This window comes from Coregonus lavaretus, assembly GCF_964263955.1.
Source record: "Coregonus lavaretus genome assembly, chromosome: 20".
NCBI classification, from domain to species: Eukaryota; Metazoa; Chordata; class Actinopteri; order Salmoniformes; family Salmonidae; genus Coregonus; species Coregonus lavaretus.
Genome location: NC_140007.1, coordinates 10432061 through 10448302, shown reverse-complemented (window position 1 = coordinate 10448302; position 16242 = coordinate 10432061). Strand labels below are relative to the sequence as shown.

Here is a 16242-nt window from a genome sequence, read left to right as displayed (position 1 = left end):
CTTAACCTACGTCACTTTTGTTATGAGACGACTTCGCCGTCGGCCAGAGCGGGTACCTGGCTCACGCCTGGGAGGTAGCCCGGTTCCAAAACGAATGCAATCACTTTTCACCCGGTGTAATCTCCTTGCACCGGGGAAAACCGGACCAGATAATCGAATGCCCTCAACGATAGTCCTTGGCTGAAAAGTGGGCGGGACTGTGTCTCCCCTCCGACTAACCAATGAAATAAGAGCTAGATCTACAAAGCCATTTGTGCACTGCTTTTACTTACAAAGTACGCTGTGTCAGTTCAATTCACATAACGTTTTTGTCAGTCGGTAAGGGTCGTTTCAATGGCAACTCCCAAGAAAGTCTGCATTATTGGCTCTGGCAATTGGTAAGGAAAGTTATCTATATTGAAGGCTTTGTGTGTGGGTGTACTGCAGCTAGCTATCATAGATAGCTTGGCTTCACTGACCAGCTAATGCTATCCGCATTTTCCATAGAAACAGGTCGCTCGAGCGGTAACTTTAGCTAGAACGGATCACCCGAAGGTCGGGAGACCCCTGCCACATCTGTGCGTTACACCTTGACCAAACTGGTTCTGCTCATGTTAATTTTTGTCAATCCTCACCAGACGCGTTCATGACAAACAGGTTAAAATACAAAAGCCAACTATATTAATTTGGTGACAGGTCGAAACACACATGAAACATTCATGGGCATTTTAGCTAGCTTTCTGTTGCTAGCTAATTTGTCCTGGGACTGGAGATAAACATTGGGTTGTTATTTTACTTGCCAGAAGATACAGACCTTACCATTAAGCTTGTTTACACTGAGCTGCACTGAAGTCAGAACGCACAACACTAGGCTGGACACATTACATTTTTAACAATGCTTTTTTCTGATAAAAACGAGTTCATTGCATCCGCCATGGAGCTCAGTTTCATAATATTACCATATGTCCAGCTGCTTGCCATAGTTTTGAAGTAATCCTGAAAAAAACAGGCCTTATTTTAGGGCATTTTTCACCCTGCCAGCTCCTATTAGTTCTATTGAGCACCGTGGCACCAACTCGCCTTCCAAAAGTTTTATTTCCAGCCCGTTGTTCTACGTCACAATGCCTGCTTCGCTATTGTTGGCAATGAGACCTGCCCAGGTTGAACCAATTGCTGATAGTTAAAACGTCAACAAGTTAAAACGTCAACAACAACAAAAAAATTACTCATGGAACTCTGAGGTCGTCCCATTGTTTCCTATAGGGGAAATATAGATATATGTCTGTCTATTTCGCCAAATATCTCGCAATGTGTATATTTTTATTTTTTTCACATCGGGCACCATTTTAATCACGACAATCTCCTCTTTCTAATTATGTAAGGCTGGGCAGCGTACTCCATTGTCATCGATCGCTAGACCAGAAATAGTCAGAAGTTGACATTTATTTCCTACTTCCTCGTTATGCAGACATAAGCACAGTTGACACCATCGAGGTGTGGATGTTTACTTTCTACACAAGTTGTTATTTTTCAGTTTTGTCCTAAGAACAGATTGTAGTGGTAAAATGAAAAGGTATACATTTTTTGGTGCCATTTAGGCGAAATTGAATTCTAAGCATAATTCCAGTCAAAATAGGCTCTGCGAACGTTCGATTCAATTAATTTGCTATGGGCTCGTGCTAGTGTTACAGTTTAGCCAACGTTCTATTGCCATTTTTCAGACTTGGGTGAATTTTCACTCGTTCTATTGTCCAGCCTAACAACACTATCACAGCTTATTGTGAAATAGACACACATTACTTGTATGTACACAATTTATCACAATGCATTTCGTGTGAATTACACAATTGTATTTCTTCATAGTTGAGGACCTTATTACTGATGAATGTGTTTGTTTTTTATGACTGTTCTTTCTGCTTGCATTTTGGATTTATAATGATGTGTGTATTTTCTGTCATTTATGTAATTCAGGGCTCATCTGTAAAAGAGACCTTGGTCTCAGTATGACTCCATGATAAAATAAAGGTTAAATAAATAACGCATTTGTGTACATTACACAAATTCCAATTTGTTGTGGCTAACTTTAGCTAGGCCAGCTAGGTGGCTAACGTTAGCTAGGCTAGGGGTTGGGGTTAAGGTTAGGGCAAGTTAACATGCTAGCTAAGTAGTTAAAGGGTTAAGGTTAGGGGAAGGGTATGCTAACATGCAAAGTAGCTCAAAAGTAGTAAGTAGTTGCAAAGTAGCTAATTAGTGAAAATGCTAAAGTTATCCATGAAGAGATTCGAATACACAACCTTTGGGTTGCTAGACGTTAGCGTTATACGCCCACCAACTGGACTGGAGTGTGGACCTCGTTCATCTTTCAATCACCCATGTGGGTCAGTATGCTCGTAAAAACCAATGAGTCGATGGGAGAGGCGGGACTTGCAGTGTCCAAATTATATTTTAGCGCCTGGCTACACAGACACCTGTTGACGCGAGTGAGCAGTTTGGATGAAATTATTGAATAACATGTATGTGTACATTTTATTTTGCAACACTTGTGCACACAACGCGGTCGGTTTAGTTAGCATGTTAGAGATGTTGACAATGAGTATGATGGGTCTAATCTTTAATGCCCTGGAAGCTCCGATTCAAACTCCCATTAGACAGCTCTGCAAGCGTTATGCCAAAATACGTTCCTTACTCACAAAATATAGAGTTTCGCTGAGTAACTATCTTCATTTACTCCAGCTACGGCCGGTATGTATTTTTACGTTCGTTTTTATATTGGGTGTTCTGGTTTTCTCCCGTCAATAGCTATTGAACCAAACATGCCATGAAAATGTTATATTGTGAATCAGGGGAGGATGGAGAACAATCAGCACCTTTGTGAATTTTGGATATATATTTTTTAAAGATTCACACAAAAAGGTTGATTGTTCTCCATCCTCCCCTGATTCAGAATATACCATTTTCATTGTCATGGCATGCTTGGTTCATGCAATTGACGAGAGAGAACCGAATATCCAATATAAAACTAGTTTTACCTCTGTGCCGAACCAAGGCTCTCTAAAAAGTTGGTTAAATAATACTTTCCTGTTGATATTTTGTCGCAAATTTCGAGCAACTGAAGAACAAACCGCACAGACAAGAGTAAGTTTACATAATTCTATTCCACATTCTGGCTTGTAAGGAACATTTACACTATTTTGCAGGCTTTAGTTTCAGGCTGTATATACCAGTTAATTGTGTATTACAGCCTGATTTATCAGACTAGAAGGACATTTGCTTTAAAAATGAAATGCAGGAAGTTAGCTGTTTTCCTACAAAATATATTTTCCCAAAAATATATATATTTGGGGGGATCCTGGAGGTAGGGCCCCAAATGCGTTAGTCCAGCCCTGTTACCCACCTGCCATGCCAATTAAGTGAAGCTGCTTTCGGCTTGAAATGACGTACAGTTTCAGGTAGAGTTTGCAACATTTGTAATCTTTAATGTATCACCACAGGTATTAATCGAGTTATGAGATGAATAGTGCTGTTGCAATGTAATGTAATGTTAGCCAGAATTGGCCACTGCATGCAAGGCCAACAAACAAACTTTAGCTGGGTGACCATCAATCCAACTGACCTCAACCATAAAATGGAGCAACTACCATTTGCCTATTTAATAGGATAATTGAGAAGTCAATCTTGCAAGTTGCACATTTGCAATACGATTAAGTTGTTTGTGGTTTGGGCTCCTTTCCAAAAAGTATTTTTGTCACTTGCATTCTTAATTCTAGGGTGCATTGTGCAGAGTTGAATTGTTCTTGTAGAAAACCATAGACCGAATAGAATAATGTGTATATTGCAATTTCTCTACTACACAGGGGCTCTGCCATTGCCAAGATAGTAGGCGCCAATGCTGCTCATAACTCCAAGTTTGACAACACGGTGACCATGTGGGTGTTTGAGGAGATGGTGGATGGTCGCAAACTGACAGAGATCATCAACACTGACCATGAGAACGTCAAGTACCTGCCTGGACACAAGCTACCCCCCAATGTGGTGAGGAGCACATCGCATGGTGCTATGTGTTGTAATCCTACTCAGGAATGTGAATTTTAAAAAAAGATTCCTGTTTTCTAGAATCCTTTATTCACATAATTGAAATTGACCTACCCCTAAGCCAATACCTGTTTTGCCTGTTTCAATGTTACCCTCATCACATCTTTGCCTAATGCTGTGTGACAGTTTGTTCTGTCACAACTAGGAGGTCCTAAACCTGCTTAGTAATAAACTGCTGTGGGGAATGATGTCAGCTGCCTTCTGCTGGACCATATGTGTAAAGGGTCAGCCCTGGCTCAGTTATTATGTTTTGCAGCTGTCCTTGCAGCTCTCAGTACCTCTCACTACAATCCACAGTACACCCCATAGCAATTTCCGAGAGGAGTTCTCCCAGGATTAGAATGAAACTAAACTAACTACTCCGTGAACCCCTGCCCCGTGGCTTGCACTCAACAGATTTGGTAGGATGAGTCATGCTGACTTGACTCATTTAGCGCAGTCACTGCATTATGTTACACAATTATAAAATAACCGTTTTTAATGAAATTGTTTCTGGCGAGAGGACAGATTTTTGATACCTTTTGATGTAGCTTTGTGGACTGTGGCACCCACTATTTAGAATTAATAACTCTGTAGCTCAGCTGGTAGAGCACGGCGCTTGTAACGCCAAGGTAGTGGGTTCGATCCCCGGGACCACCCATACACAAAAATGTATGCACGCATGACTGTAAGTCGCTTTGGATAAAAGCGTCTGCTAAATGGCTTATTATTATTATTAATTTGACAATGTGCAACTTGACGAAGATCCTTGCAGGATCTAAACGTTGTTTGTTTGTGATGGAGCTTATGAGTGTGCAGGCTCTATTTCTTTTATATTTACAATGTGCAAGAACTACATGAGACAAGCAGACCAAGACCAGTGCCCTTACTGTCCCCTCTCCTGTTTCTCCCCCAGTTGGCAGTTCCTGAGCTGGTGGATGCTGCCAAGGAAGCAGACATCCTAGTGTTTGTGATCCCTCACCAGTTCATTGGCGGAGTGTGTGACACCATGAAGGGGAAGATAAAGATTAATGCACTAGGAATGTCACTCATCAAGGTTTGGCTAATACCCATGCTCTCTTCACTCTCAGTTGGTAGAGCAGGGCTCTTGCAACGGCATCATAGTTTGATTCCCGGTACCACCCATATGTATAAAAATAAAAAAATATGTATGCACGCATGGCACTAAGTCGCTTTGGATAAAGGTGTCTGCTAAATGGCATACAGTGTCTTAAGAATGTATTCACAACCCTTGACTTTTTCCACATTGTGTTGTTACAGCCTGAATTTTAAATGGATTAAATTGAGATTTTTTGACACTGGCCTACACACAATACCCCATAATGTCAAAGTGGAATTATGTATTTTTAACTTTTTTTCAAATTAATTACAAATGAAAAGCCGAGTCAATAAGTATTCAACCACTTTAATGGCAAGCCTAAATAAGTTCCGGAGTAGAAATGTGCTTAACAAGTCACATAAGTTGCAATAATAGTGTTGATTTTTGAATGACTACCTCATCTTTGTACCTGTCAAAGTCGCGTCAATTCAAATCTGGTATTAGGAACAAGAGGTCAACACGACTTCTAAGATATACTAGTTATTTTAATTAATGCAAAAACCTTCAATGGTAAATATGATGTTTCGTATATACGGGCTCTCTGAGATGTCTCGCAGGACACCCCAGACAACTAACACATTGTTTCAGAAACAATACCCAAATACTCTGACAGAGAAAGTTTCCCACTTCTCTGCTGGCCAATTAGAGTAAAGACTTGAGCGTGGTTTAAACTTTCTCAGCCAATCCGTTGGTTCAGGGGTTGGTCTCATCTCCTCGGCGCCATTTGTTGCACACTTCAGCCAGGCACAAGATTATGATAACAACCTATCATAGTGAGAAGAGCCAGCTCCCTTAGACATCATTCCTACGTCCAAGGAAGGCTCACAGATCACAAAGAACCAGTATAGTCTAGAATTTGGAGGCAAACCCTTATCTCCCTTTACCCCCTAAAACAGCTCTTCACATCAATCACAGCCTTGCCAGGTGTCACAACCTACATTAGCCCAGTCAAGAATGCATTCTTTCTAAGTTAGTCATCCCATCAATTTAGGAGAATAATAAATCCCCAATATACCCCACACATACAATTATCAGGAAGGTCCCGTAAACACAGAATTTCAACCACAAAGACCAGGGAGATTTTCCAATGCCTCACAAAGATGGGCACCTATTGGTAGATGGGTAAAAAATTAAGCAGACGTTGAGCATGGTGAAGCTATGAATTACACTTTGGATGGTGTATCGATACACCCAGTCACTACAAAGATACAGACATCCTAACTCAGTTGCCGGAGAGGAGAGTAACCGCTCAGGGATTTCACTGAGGCCAATGTTGACTTTAAAACAGTTAGAGTTTAATGGCTATGATAGGAGAACAATGTTGTTGATCCATCCTCAGTTTAGTTATTCCACAATACTAACCTAATTGACAGAGTAAAAAGATGGAAGCTTGTACAGAATACAAATATTCAAAAACATGCATCCTGTTTGCAACAAGGCACTAAAGTAATACTGCAAAAAATGTGGCAAAAGCAATTTACTTTTTGTCCTGAATACAACGTGTTATATTTGGGCCAAATCCAATCCAACACAATACTGAGTACCATTCTCCATATTTTCAAGCATAGTGGTGGCTACATCATGTTATGTGTATGCTTGTAATTGTTAAGGACTGGGGAGTTTTTCAGGATTAAAAAAAGAAAAGGAATGGAGCTAAGCACAGGCAAAATCCTAGAGGAAAACCTGGTTCAGTCTGCTTTCCATCAGACACTTGGAAATTAATTCACCTTTCAAAGGCCACATCTACGCTGGAATTGCTTACCAAGAAGAAAATGAATGTGGCTGAGTTACAGTTTTGACTTAAATCTACTTAACAATCTATGCCAAGACCTGAAAATGGTTGTCTAGCAATGATCATCAACTAATTTGAGAGAGCTTGAAGAATTTTGAAAAGAATAATGTGCAAATGTTGCACAATCCAGGTGTGGAAAGCTCTTGTAGACTTACCCAGAAAGACTCACAGCTGTAATCGCTGTCAAAGGTGCTTCTACAAAGTATTGACTCAGGAGTGTGAATACTTAAGTAAATTAGTTATTTCTGTATTTCATTTTCAATAAATTTGCCAAAATTTCTAAAAACATGTTTTCACTTTGTCATTATGGGGTATTGTGTGTAGAATTCATTTTTAGTTCAGGCTGTAACACAACAAAATGTGCAATACGTCAAGGGGTATGAATACTTTCTGAAGACACTGTATATTATTATGTAGGTTATAGCTCCACTGTAATGAATAGTGGGGTCTGAATAGTGGGGTCTTATTGACACCCTTGGCCCTGATAAAGATAAGCAATAATGACTGTATAAAATAAAACATTCATTCTGAGCTATATTGTATAGTCAAATAAATAATTAGGAAATTATTATTATATTATTTTATACTAATACAATTTCACAGAGAGAGATTTGGTTTAACAAGTAATACTTTTTTTTCTCAAAGGTAGGGGTAAAAATTATTGACACCCCTAAAGATTCTTATTAAATAAAGTAGTCAATTTTAGTATTTTGTCCCATATTCCTAGCACATACAAACTTGTTAAATGTATTTGCAGTTCGTTTTGGTTTTGTTTCAGATTATTTTGTGCCCAATATACAGTGAGGGGAAAAAAGTATTTGATCCCCTGCTGATTTTGTACGTTTGCCCACTGACGAAGACATGATCAGTCTATAATTTTAATGGTAGGTTTATTTGAACAGTGAGAGACAGAATAACAACAAAAAAATCCAGAAAAACGCATGTCAAAAATGTTATAAATTGATTTGCATTTTAATGAGGGAAATAAGTATTTGACCCCTCTGCAAAACATGACTTAGTACTTGGTGGCAAAACCCTTGTTGGCAATCACAGAGGTCAGACGTTTCATGTAGTTGGCCACCAGGTTTGCACACATCTCAGGAGGGATTTTGTTCCACTCCTCTTTGCAGATCTTCTCCAAGTCATTAAGGTTTCGAGGCTGACGTTTGGCAACTCAAACCTTCAGCTCCCTCCACAGATTTTCTATGGGATTAAGGTCTGGAGACTGGCTAGGCCAATCCAGGACCTTAATGTGCTTCTTCTTGAGCAACTCCTTTGTTGCCTTGGCCGTGTGTTTTGGGTCATTGTCATGCTGGAATACCATTCCACGACCCATTTTAAATGCCCTGGCTGAGGGAAGGAGGTTCTCACCCAAGATTTGACGGTACATGGCCCCCTCCATCGTCCCTTTGATGCGGTGAAGTTGTCCTGTCCCCTTAGCAGAAAAACACCCCCAAAGCATAATGTTTCCACCTCCATGTTTGACGGTGGGGATGGTGTTCTTGGGGTCATAGGCAGCATTCCTCCTCCTCCAAACACGGCGAGTTGAGTTGATGGCGTAGAGCTCGATTTTGGTCTCATCTGACCTCAACACTTTCACCCAGTTCTCCTCTGAATCATTCAGATGTTCATTGGCAAACTTCAGACGGGCCTGTATATGTGCTTTCTTGAGCAGGGGGACCTTGTGGGCGCTGCAGGATTTCAGTCCTTCACGGCGTAGTGTGTTACCAATAGTTTTCTTGGTGACTATGGTCCCAGCTGCCTTGAGATCATTGACAAGATCCTCCCGTGTAGTTCTGGGCTGACTCCTCACCGTTCTCATGATCATTGCAACTCCACGAGGTGAGATCTTGCAAGGAGCCCCAGGCCGAGGGAGATTGACAGTTCTTTTGTGTTTCTTCCATTTGCGAATAATCGCACCAACTGTTGTCACCTTCTCACCAAGCTGCTTGGCGATGGTCTTGTAGCCCATTCCAGCCTTGTGTAGGTCTACAATCTTGTCCCTGACATCCTTGGAGAGCTCTTTGGTCTTGGCCATGGTGGAGAGTTTGGAATCTGATTGATTGATTGCTTCTGTGGACAGGTGTCTTTTATACAGGTAACAAACTGAGATTAGGAGCACTCCCTTTAAGAGTGTGCTCCTAATCTCAGCTCGTTATCTGTATAAAAGACACCTGGGAGCCAGAAATCTTTCTGATTGAGAGGGGGTCAAATACTTATTTCCCTAATTTAAAATGCAAATCAATTTATAACATTTCTGAAATGCGTTTTTCTAGATTGTTTTGTTGTTATTCTGTCTCTCACTGTTCAAATAAAACTACCATTAAAATTATAGACTGATCATTTCTTTGTCAGTTGGCAAACGTACAAAATCAGCAGGGGATCAAATACTTTTTTCCCTCACTGTAAATGAATGGTAAATAATTTGTCATTTCGAGTGACTTTTTTATTATAAATAAGAATATAATATGTTTCTAAACACTTCTACATTAGTATGGATCCTACCATGATTACGGATAATCCGGAATGAATCGTGAATTATGATGAGTGAGAAAGTTACAGAGGGTCAATGCATGCTAACCTCCGCTGTTATTGGTAATGATTAAAAAAAATACTTGTTCCAAAAAATATTTCTCTAAGCAATTGTATTAGTATAAAATATTTTAAATTCCCAAATTTTTGGGAGCATACAATATAGCTCAGTATTTGAATTATTTATTTTATACAGTCATCATTGCTCATCATTATCAAGGGTGTCAATAATTTCAGACCCCACTGTACGTCTTTTGAATTGCTTTACTGTATGTACTGTGTACTCCTGTTATGTGTTCTACTCCAGGGTGTGGATGAGGGTCCTGACGGACTGAAGCTCATCTCTGATGTGATCCAGGAGAAGCTGGGCATCACCATGAGTGTGTTGATGGGGGCCAACATTGCCAACGAGGTTGCCGATGAGAAGTTCTGTGAGACCACTATCGGTTAGACTCCTGGGGGGGGGGGGAAGAGGAACATTTTATTTATGGGAGAAAAATTCACATTGTGATGGGCTTGGGTTATCATTATCTTACATACTTTTGAATGGTGTGCTGTCCTGCGTTTTTTCCCTTTCTGAACATTTGGTTTGGGTAAATGTATACAGTGCAAACTGAAAAGTAAGGCATTCATTTAGACAGTTTTGTCAATGTGTGTGGAGACATAGTTTAACAAGTTAAGTTATTAGAGATTGAGCTGGAGTAGTAAAAGTAAATGGGCCAAACATGTTTTGTGAGGCACAGCCTGTGCCAGATTTAATCAAACCGCCAGAAAACGATGTCTCTGCTCAAGGCTACCCAGTCAGCATGGGGTAAAGTGTAAGCAGCATTGTACTGGCTGTTTACATTACAAAGAGTGGGCTGGCTTGTTTAATGGTAGTTCTCCTTTACACTTGTTATTGTATCTAGCCAGAGGTGAAAGTAGAATTAATTTCTTCCCGGGACGGGACCTCCTATACGCGCTTGTGTGTGCACCACCATTTTTTTGGTATGCCATCTATGTAGTGTATTTCAAACATGACATAAGTATATTGAGGGCCATTACTGCAGTTTTTTTTTGCTTGTGACCTTACCATGAAAACCCTGTGCCCTAACCTATAACTAGACCCTGGTAATTAGGCCTTTAATTAGGGCCTGGACCTTGAGTTTCCTCGTTATGTCACATGGTAAGTGCTAGAGTTTCATTACATTTTTGTTAGGATTGAAAAGGGTTAACTATTTCTCTCTCCCATTCTCCCTCTCCCCAGGATGTAAGGATAAAGAACATGGGGCTTTGCTGAAGGAACTCATGCAGACCAGTAACTTCCGGGTCACGGTAGTGGAGGAGTCCGATGTGGTTGAAATCTGTGGAGCACTGAAGGTGAGCACTCAACCATTAAGGCTGTGTTTACACAGGCGGCCCAATTCTGATTATTTTCCCACTAATTGGTCTTTTGACCAATCAGAACAGCTCTTTTGCCAATAATTGGGAAAATATCAGAATTGGGCTGCCTGTGTTAACGCAGCCTTAGAGATTCTGCCTGGCCTCGCCTTATTTAATGTCTAGTCATATTGTCTCAACGTCTGAATCTCAACACCTTCCTCATTTCCAATTGTATACTTTCTACTTGCCCTTCATCTACTTCTTAGATGAAGGACAGACAAGAGAAAGTGTGCTTGTAAGAAAAAAGACTGTCCTAATGTGTTGAAGCCATTAACCCCTGCCCTCCTCTCTGTGGCTGTCAGAACATTGTGGCGGTGGGGGCGGGCTTCTGTGACGGCCTGGGCTTCGGGGACAACACCAAGGCCGCTGTGATCCGACTGGGGCTGATGGAGATGATCGCCTTTGCACGCATCTTCTGCACCGCCGGGCCCGTCTCCTCTGCAACCTTCCTGGAGAGCTGTGGCGTCGCCGACCTCATCACGACCTGCTACGGCGGCCGCAACCGCAAAGTGGCCGAAGCCTTCGCCAAGACGGGGAAGGTGAGACTAACTTAATTGGCTTTTGGATAAAGACAGGGCGATGTAAAAATGAAAGATGGTTTGAATTATAGCCTTTAGGATTGGAAGGGGGAAAATACAGTAGATGAGAGCTTTAAAGGGATAGGTCGAGATTTTTACTTACCCAGAGTCAGATGACCTCATGGATACCATTTGTATGTCTCTGCGTCCAGTATGAAGGAAGTTGGAGGTAGTTACGTAAGCCAACGCAGAGAAATGGTATCCATTATTTCATCTGATAAAGGGCTTAATTGCCAAAAATATCGCACTATCCCTTTAATTATAAGCTTTGAAAATAAAGGGGGCCAGAGAGTGAATTTCAGTTAAATATATTTTTTGGGGGGGGAGAGTGGCCTTGACTTCAACAGCCATGTTTTTATTCTGCTCAGTCAATTGAAGAGCTGGAGAAAGAGATGCTGAATGGACAGAAGCTCCAGGGACCAGCAACAGCAGCTGAAGTCCATGTCATCCTAAAGAACAAAGATCTGCTTGACAAGTAAGCTGGCACAGAAATCAAACAGCTCTTTCACCCATTACATCTGAAATGGTAAAAAATAATGCAGTTATTCTCAAAGGCCAAAGATAATGACTGTGACAACTCAACAATCCCCCCCTCTCTCTCGTCCCAGGTTCCCACTGTTCAACGCTGTGTACCAGATCTGCTACCAGGGCCAACCGGTCACAGAGTTCATCAAGTGTTTGCAGAACCACCCAGAGCATATGTAGACTAACAGACTGGCCAAGTGACTGGAGAAGAAGGATCAACACCACTTTCACTTTGTACCGGTTATAAACTAGATGGGGAAAATACGCACAATCACATAGTCCACAGCTCCGATGCAGCAAGCAGACTTCAACGGACGACGTGAAGTAAGGTTAGCTTGCATTGGACTTGTGGTGTATGCTGCAGCTATTCTACTGTGTACAGTCTTTCGGGTTTTGTACGTACCTCCTATGTTTTATAAGTGGTTTTCTACAGGAGTATGATGACCCAGCATGTATTTGTTGCCGCCAAATCAGATGCCACTGTCCGTCCTCAGCTGTTATGTTGGCTCGTCCATTGTGATACCTCACTTCGTTATCGTTTGGCTTATTCATGTTGTGTTTAGGCTTTGTAGCAGATGCTAGGCTATTTGTGTCCTTTTTTCGCTTGTCTTAAGTAATTCTGATTCTCTCTGCATCCTTTTGACGTTTTATGACTTGTATTGTATGGGTTGTTAGGCTAGTTGCTCGATTCAATCCATGTCGCAGAAGTTCAGCTCTATAGCACGATTTTAATTTAAAGGAAAGGTTCCTGCGTTCATGGAGACTGCATATGTCCGCTCAATCGGAAATGACCTTTACATTTTAATCACGCAATAGTGCTGAACTTCTGCGATACGAATTGAATCGAGCCCTAGATTTACAAAGCAACTGTTTAAAAAAAGAAAGTACGTGCCTTACAATGCCACATTGCTGAAAAGTCTTGGCTGTTTGTGCTTTGTGAAACCAAATACTTTTTCCCTTATCGTCCTTCCATGAAGCCATTCGTCACCATGATGCTGCCTTTGAATTGCACTAACATGTGGCTTATGTTTGAAAAGGGTGTATTTAAAAAATAAGATTTGCCTTTTTAAATAAATTATTTATTCCAGTGCTGTCAAATGGCTGCCCTTTTCATTTGGCTACTTGTTCAGCTCTAGAGGGCAGTTCTATTTCAGTGATGTCAACTGGAATCTCAGTACTGTAGCTCATGTGGTCAGAATAAATAGTTGCTATTTACATGGACAAGCACACGTCAGAGCGAGGGAACGGAGAATCGAAGCAATATGAAAGCTAAAGACTTTAACAGCCAAGCGAGAGGCACTGAATAAAACGGGTCTACAGTTACTGGCTAGTGCGGGCTTTTTTCTCCAACCTAGCTGTAACTGTCTTTTTTTGAATTAAATCTTTATTGTACTTAAGTAGAAGTCATATTTCATAGAAATCTGGAAACAGGACAGCTACTTTAGGTTTCACTTCTACTTTACAAAACCTGATACGAACCACCACAAATCCAGACAATTGTAATACAAAGCTTTTCTTTATTGATTATATATATATATATCTATTAGTGAGGGGAAAAAAGTATTTGATCCCCTGCTGATTTTGTACATTTGCCCACTGACAAAGACATGATCAGTCTATAATTTTAATGGTAGGTTTATTTGAACAGTGAGAGACAGAATAACAACAACAACAATCCAGAAAAACGCATGTCAAAAATGTTATAAATTGATTTGCATTTTAATGAGGGAAATAAGTATTTGACCCCTCTGCAAAACATGACTTAGTACTTGGTGGCAAAACCCTTGTTGGCAATCACAGAGGTCAGACATTTCTTGTAGTTGGCCAACAGGTTTGCACACATCTCAGGAGGGATTTTGATCCACTCCTCTTTGCAGATCATCTCTAAATCATTAAGGTTTCGAGGCTGACGTTTGGACTCTAACCTTCAGCTCCCTCCACAGATTTTCTATGGGATTAAGGTCTGGGCTAGGCCACTCCAGGACCTTAATGTGCTTCTTCTTGAGCCACTCCTTTGTTGCCTTGGTCGTGTGTTTTGGGTCATTGTCATGCTGGAATACCCATCCACTACCCATTTTCAATGCCCTGGCTGAGGGAAGGAGGTTCTCACCCAAGATTTGACGGTACATGGCCCCGTCCATCGTCCCTTTGATGCGGTGAAGTTGTCCTGTCCCCTTAGCAGAAAAACACCCCCAAAGCATAATGTTTCCACTTCCGTGTTTGACGGTGGGGATGGTGTTCTTGGGGTCATAGGCAGCATTCCTCCTCCTCCAAACACGGCGAGTTGAGTTGATGCCAAAGAGCTTGATTTGGTCTCATCTGACCACAACACTTTCACCCAGTTCTCCTCGGAATCATTCAGATGTTCATTGGCAAACTTCAGACGGGCCTGTATATGTGCTTTCTTGAGCAGGGGGACCTTGCAGGCGCTGCAGGATTTCAGTCCTTCACGGCGTAGTGTGTTACCAATTGTTTTCTTGGTGACTATGGTCCCAGCTGCCTTGAGATCATTGACAAGATCCTCCTGTGTAGTTCTGGGCTGATTCCTCACCGTTCTCATGATCATTGCAACTCCACGAGGTGAGAACTTGCATGGAGCCCCAGGCCGAGGGAGATTGACAGTTATTTTGTGTTTCTTCCAATTGCGAATAATCGCACCAACTGTTGTCACCTCACCAAGCTGCTTGGCGATGGTCTTGTAGCCCATTCCAGCCTTGTGTAGGTCTACAATCTTGTCCCTGACATCCTTGGAGAGCTCTTTGGTCTTGGCAATGGTGGAGAGTTTGGAATCTGATTGATTGATTGCTTCTGTGGACAGGTGTCTTTTTATACAGGTAACAAACTGAGATTAGGAGCACTCCCTTTAAGAGTGTGCTCCTAATCTCAGCTCGTTATCTGTATAAAAGACACCTGGGAGCCAGAAATCTTTCTGATTGAGAGGGGGTCAAATACTTATTTCCCTCATTAAAATGCAAATCAATTTATAACATTTTTGACATGCGTTTTTCTCAATTTGTTGTTGTTATTCTGTCTCTCACTGTTCAAATAAAACTACCATTTAAAATTATAGACTGATAATTTCTTTGTCAGTGGGCAAACGTACAAAATCAGCAGGGGATCAAATACTTTTTTCCCTCACTATATCTTTAAAAGGTTTTTATTAGAAGGGATATATACAGTACCAGTCAAGTTTGGACACACCTACTCATTCAAGGGTTTTTCTTTATTTGTACTATAATAGTGAAGACATCAAAACTATGAAATAACACATATGGATTCATGTAGTAACCAAAAAAAAGTGTTAAACAAATCAAAATAGGTTTTAGATTCTTCAAAATAGCCACCCTTTGCCTTAATGACAGCTTTGCACACTCTTGGCATTCTCTCAACCAGCTTCACTTGGAATGCTTTTCCAACAGTCTTGTAGGAGTTCCCACATATGCGGACCACTTGCTGGTTGCTTTCCCTTCACTCTGCGGTCCAACTCATCCCAAACCATCTCAATTGGGTTGAGGTCGGGTGATTGTGGAAGCCAGGTAATCTGATGCAGCACTCCATCACTCTCCCTGGTCAAATAGCCCTTACACAGCCTGGAGGTGTGTTGGGTCATTGTCCTGTTGAAAAACAAATGATAGTCCCACTAAGTGCAAACCAGATGGGATGGCATATCGCTGCAGAATGCTGTGGTAGTCATGCTGGTTAAGTGTGTTCTAAATAAATCACTGAAAGTGTCACCAGCAAAGCACCCCAAAACCTCCTCCATGCTTCACGGTGGGTACCACACATGCGGAGATCATCCGTTCACCTACTCTGCGTCTCACAAAGACACGGCAGTTGGAACCAAAAATCTCACATTTGGACTCATCAGACCAAAGGACAGATTTCCACCGGTCTAATGTCCATTGCTCGTGCTTCTTGCCCCAAGCAAGTCTCTTCTTCTTGTTGGTGTCCTTTAGTAGTAGTTTCTTTGCAGAAATTCGACCATGAAGGCCTGATTCACGCAGTCTCTGAACAGTTGATGTTGAGATGTGTCTGTTACTTGAACTCTGTGAAGCATTTATTTGGGCTGCAATTTCTGAGGCTGGTAACTAATGAACTTATCCTCTGCAGCAGAGGTAACTCTGGGTCTTCGTTTCCTGTGGCGGTCCTCATGAGAGCCAGTTTCATCATAGCGCTTGATGGTTTTTGCGACTGCACTTATTTGAGCTGTTCTTGCCATAATA

General features: G+C 41.4%; 1 protein-coding gene across 1 annotated transcript; it reads left to right on the top strand.

Moving 5' to 3' along the window:
• Window positions 1-230: 230 nt before the first annotated feature.
• LOC311148220 (glycerol-3-phosphate dehydrogenase [NAD(+)], cytoplasmic-like) lies at window positions 231-13106 on the top strand. The gene is made up of 8 exons (XM_084185107.1): window positions 231-377; window positions 3834-4011; window positions 4967-5107; window positions 9802-9940; window positions 10741-10853; window positions 11219-11455; window positions 11863-11969; window positions 12103-13106. The coding sequence occupies exons 1-8, from the start codon at window positions 334-336 to the stop codon at window positions 12197-12199; spliced, it is 1056 nt and encodes a 351-aa protein (XP_084041233.1). The 5' UTR covers window positions 231-333; the 3' UTR covers window positions 12200-13106.
• The last annotated feature ends 3136 nt before the right edge of the window (window positions 13107-16242 follow it).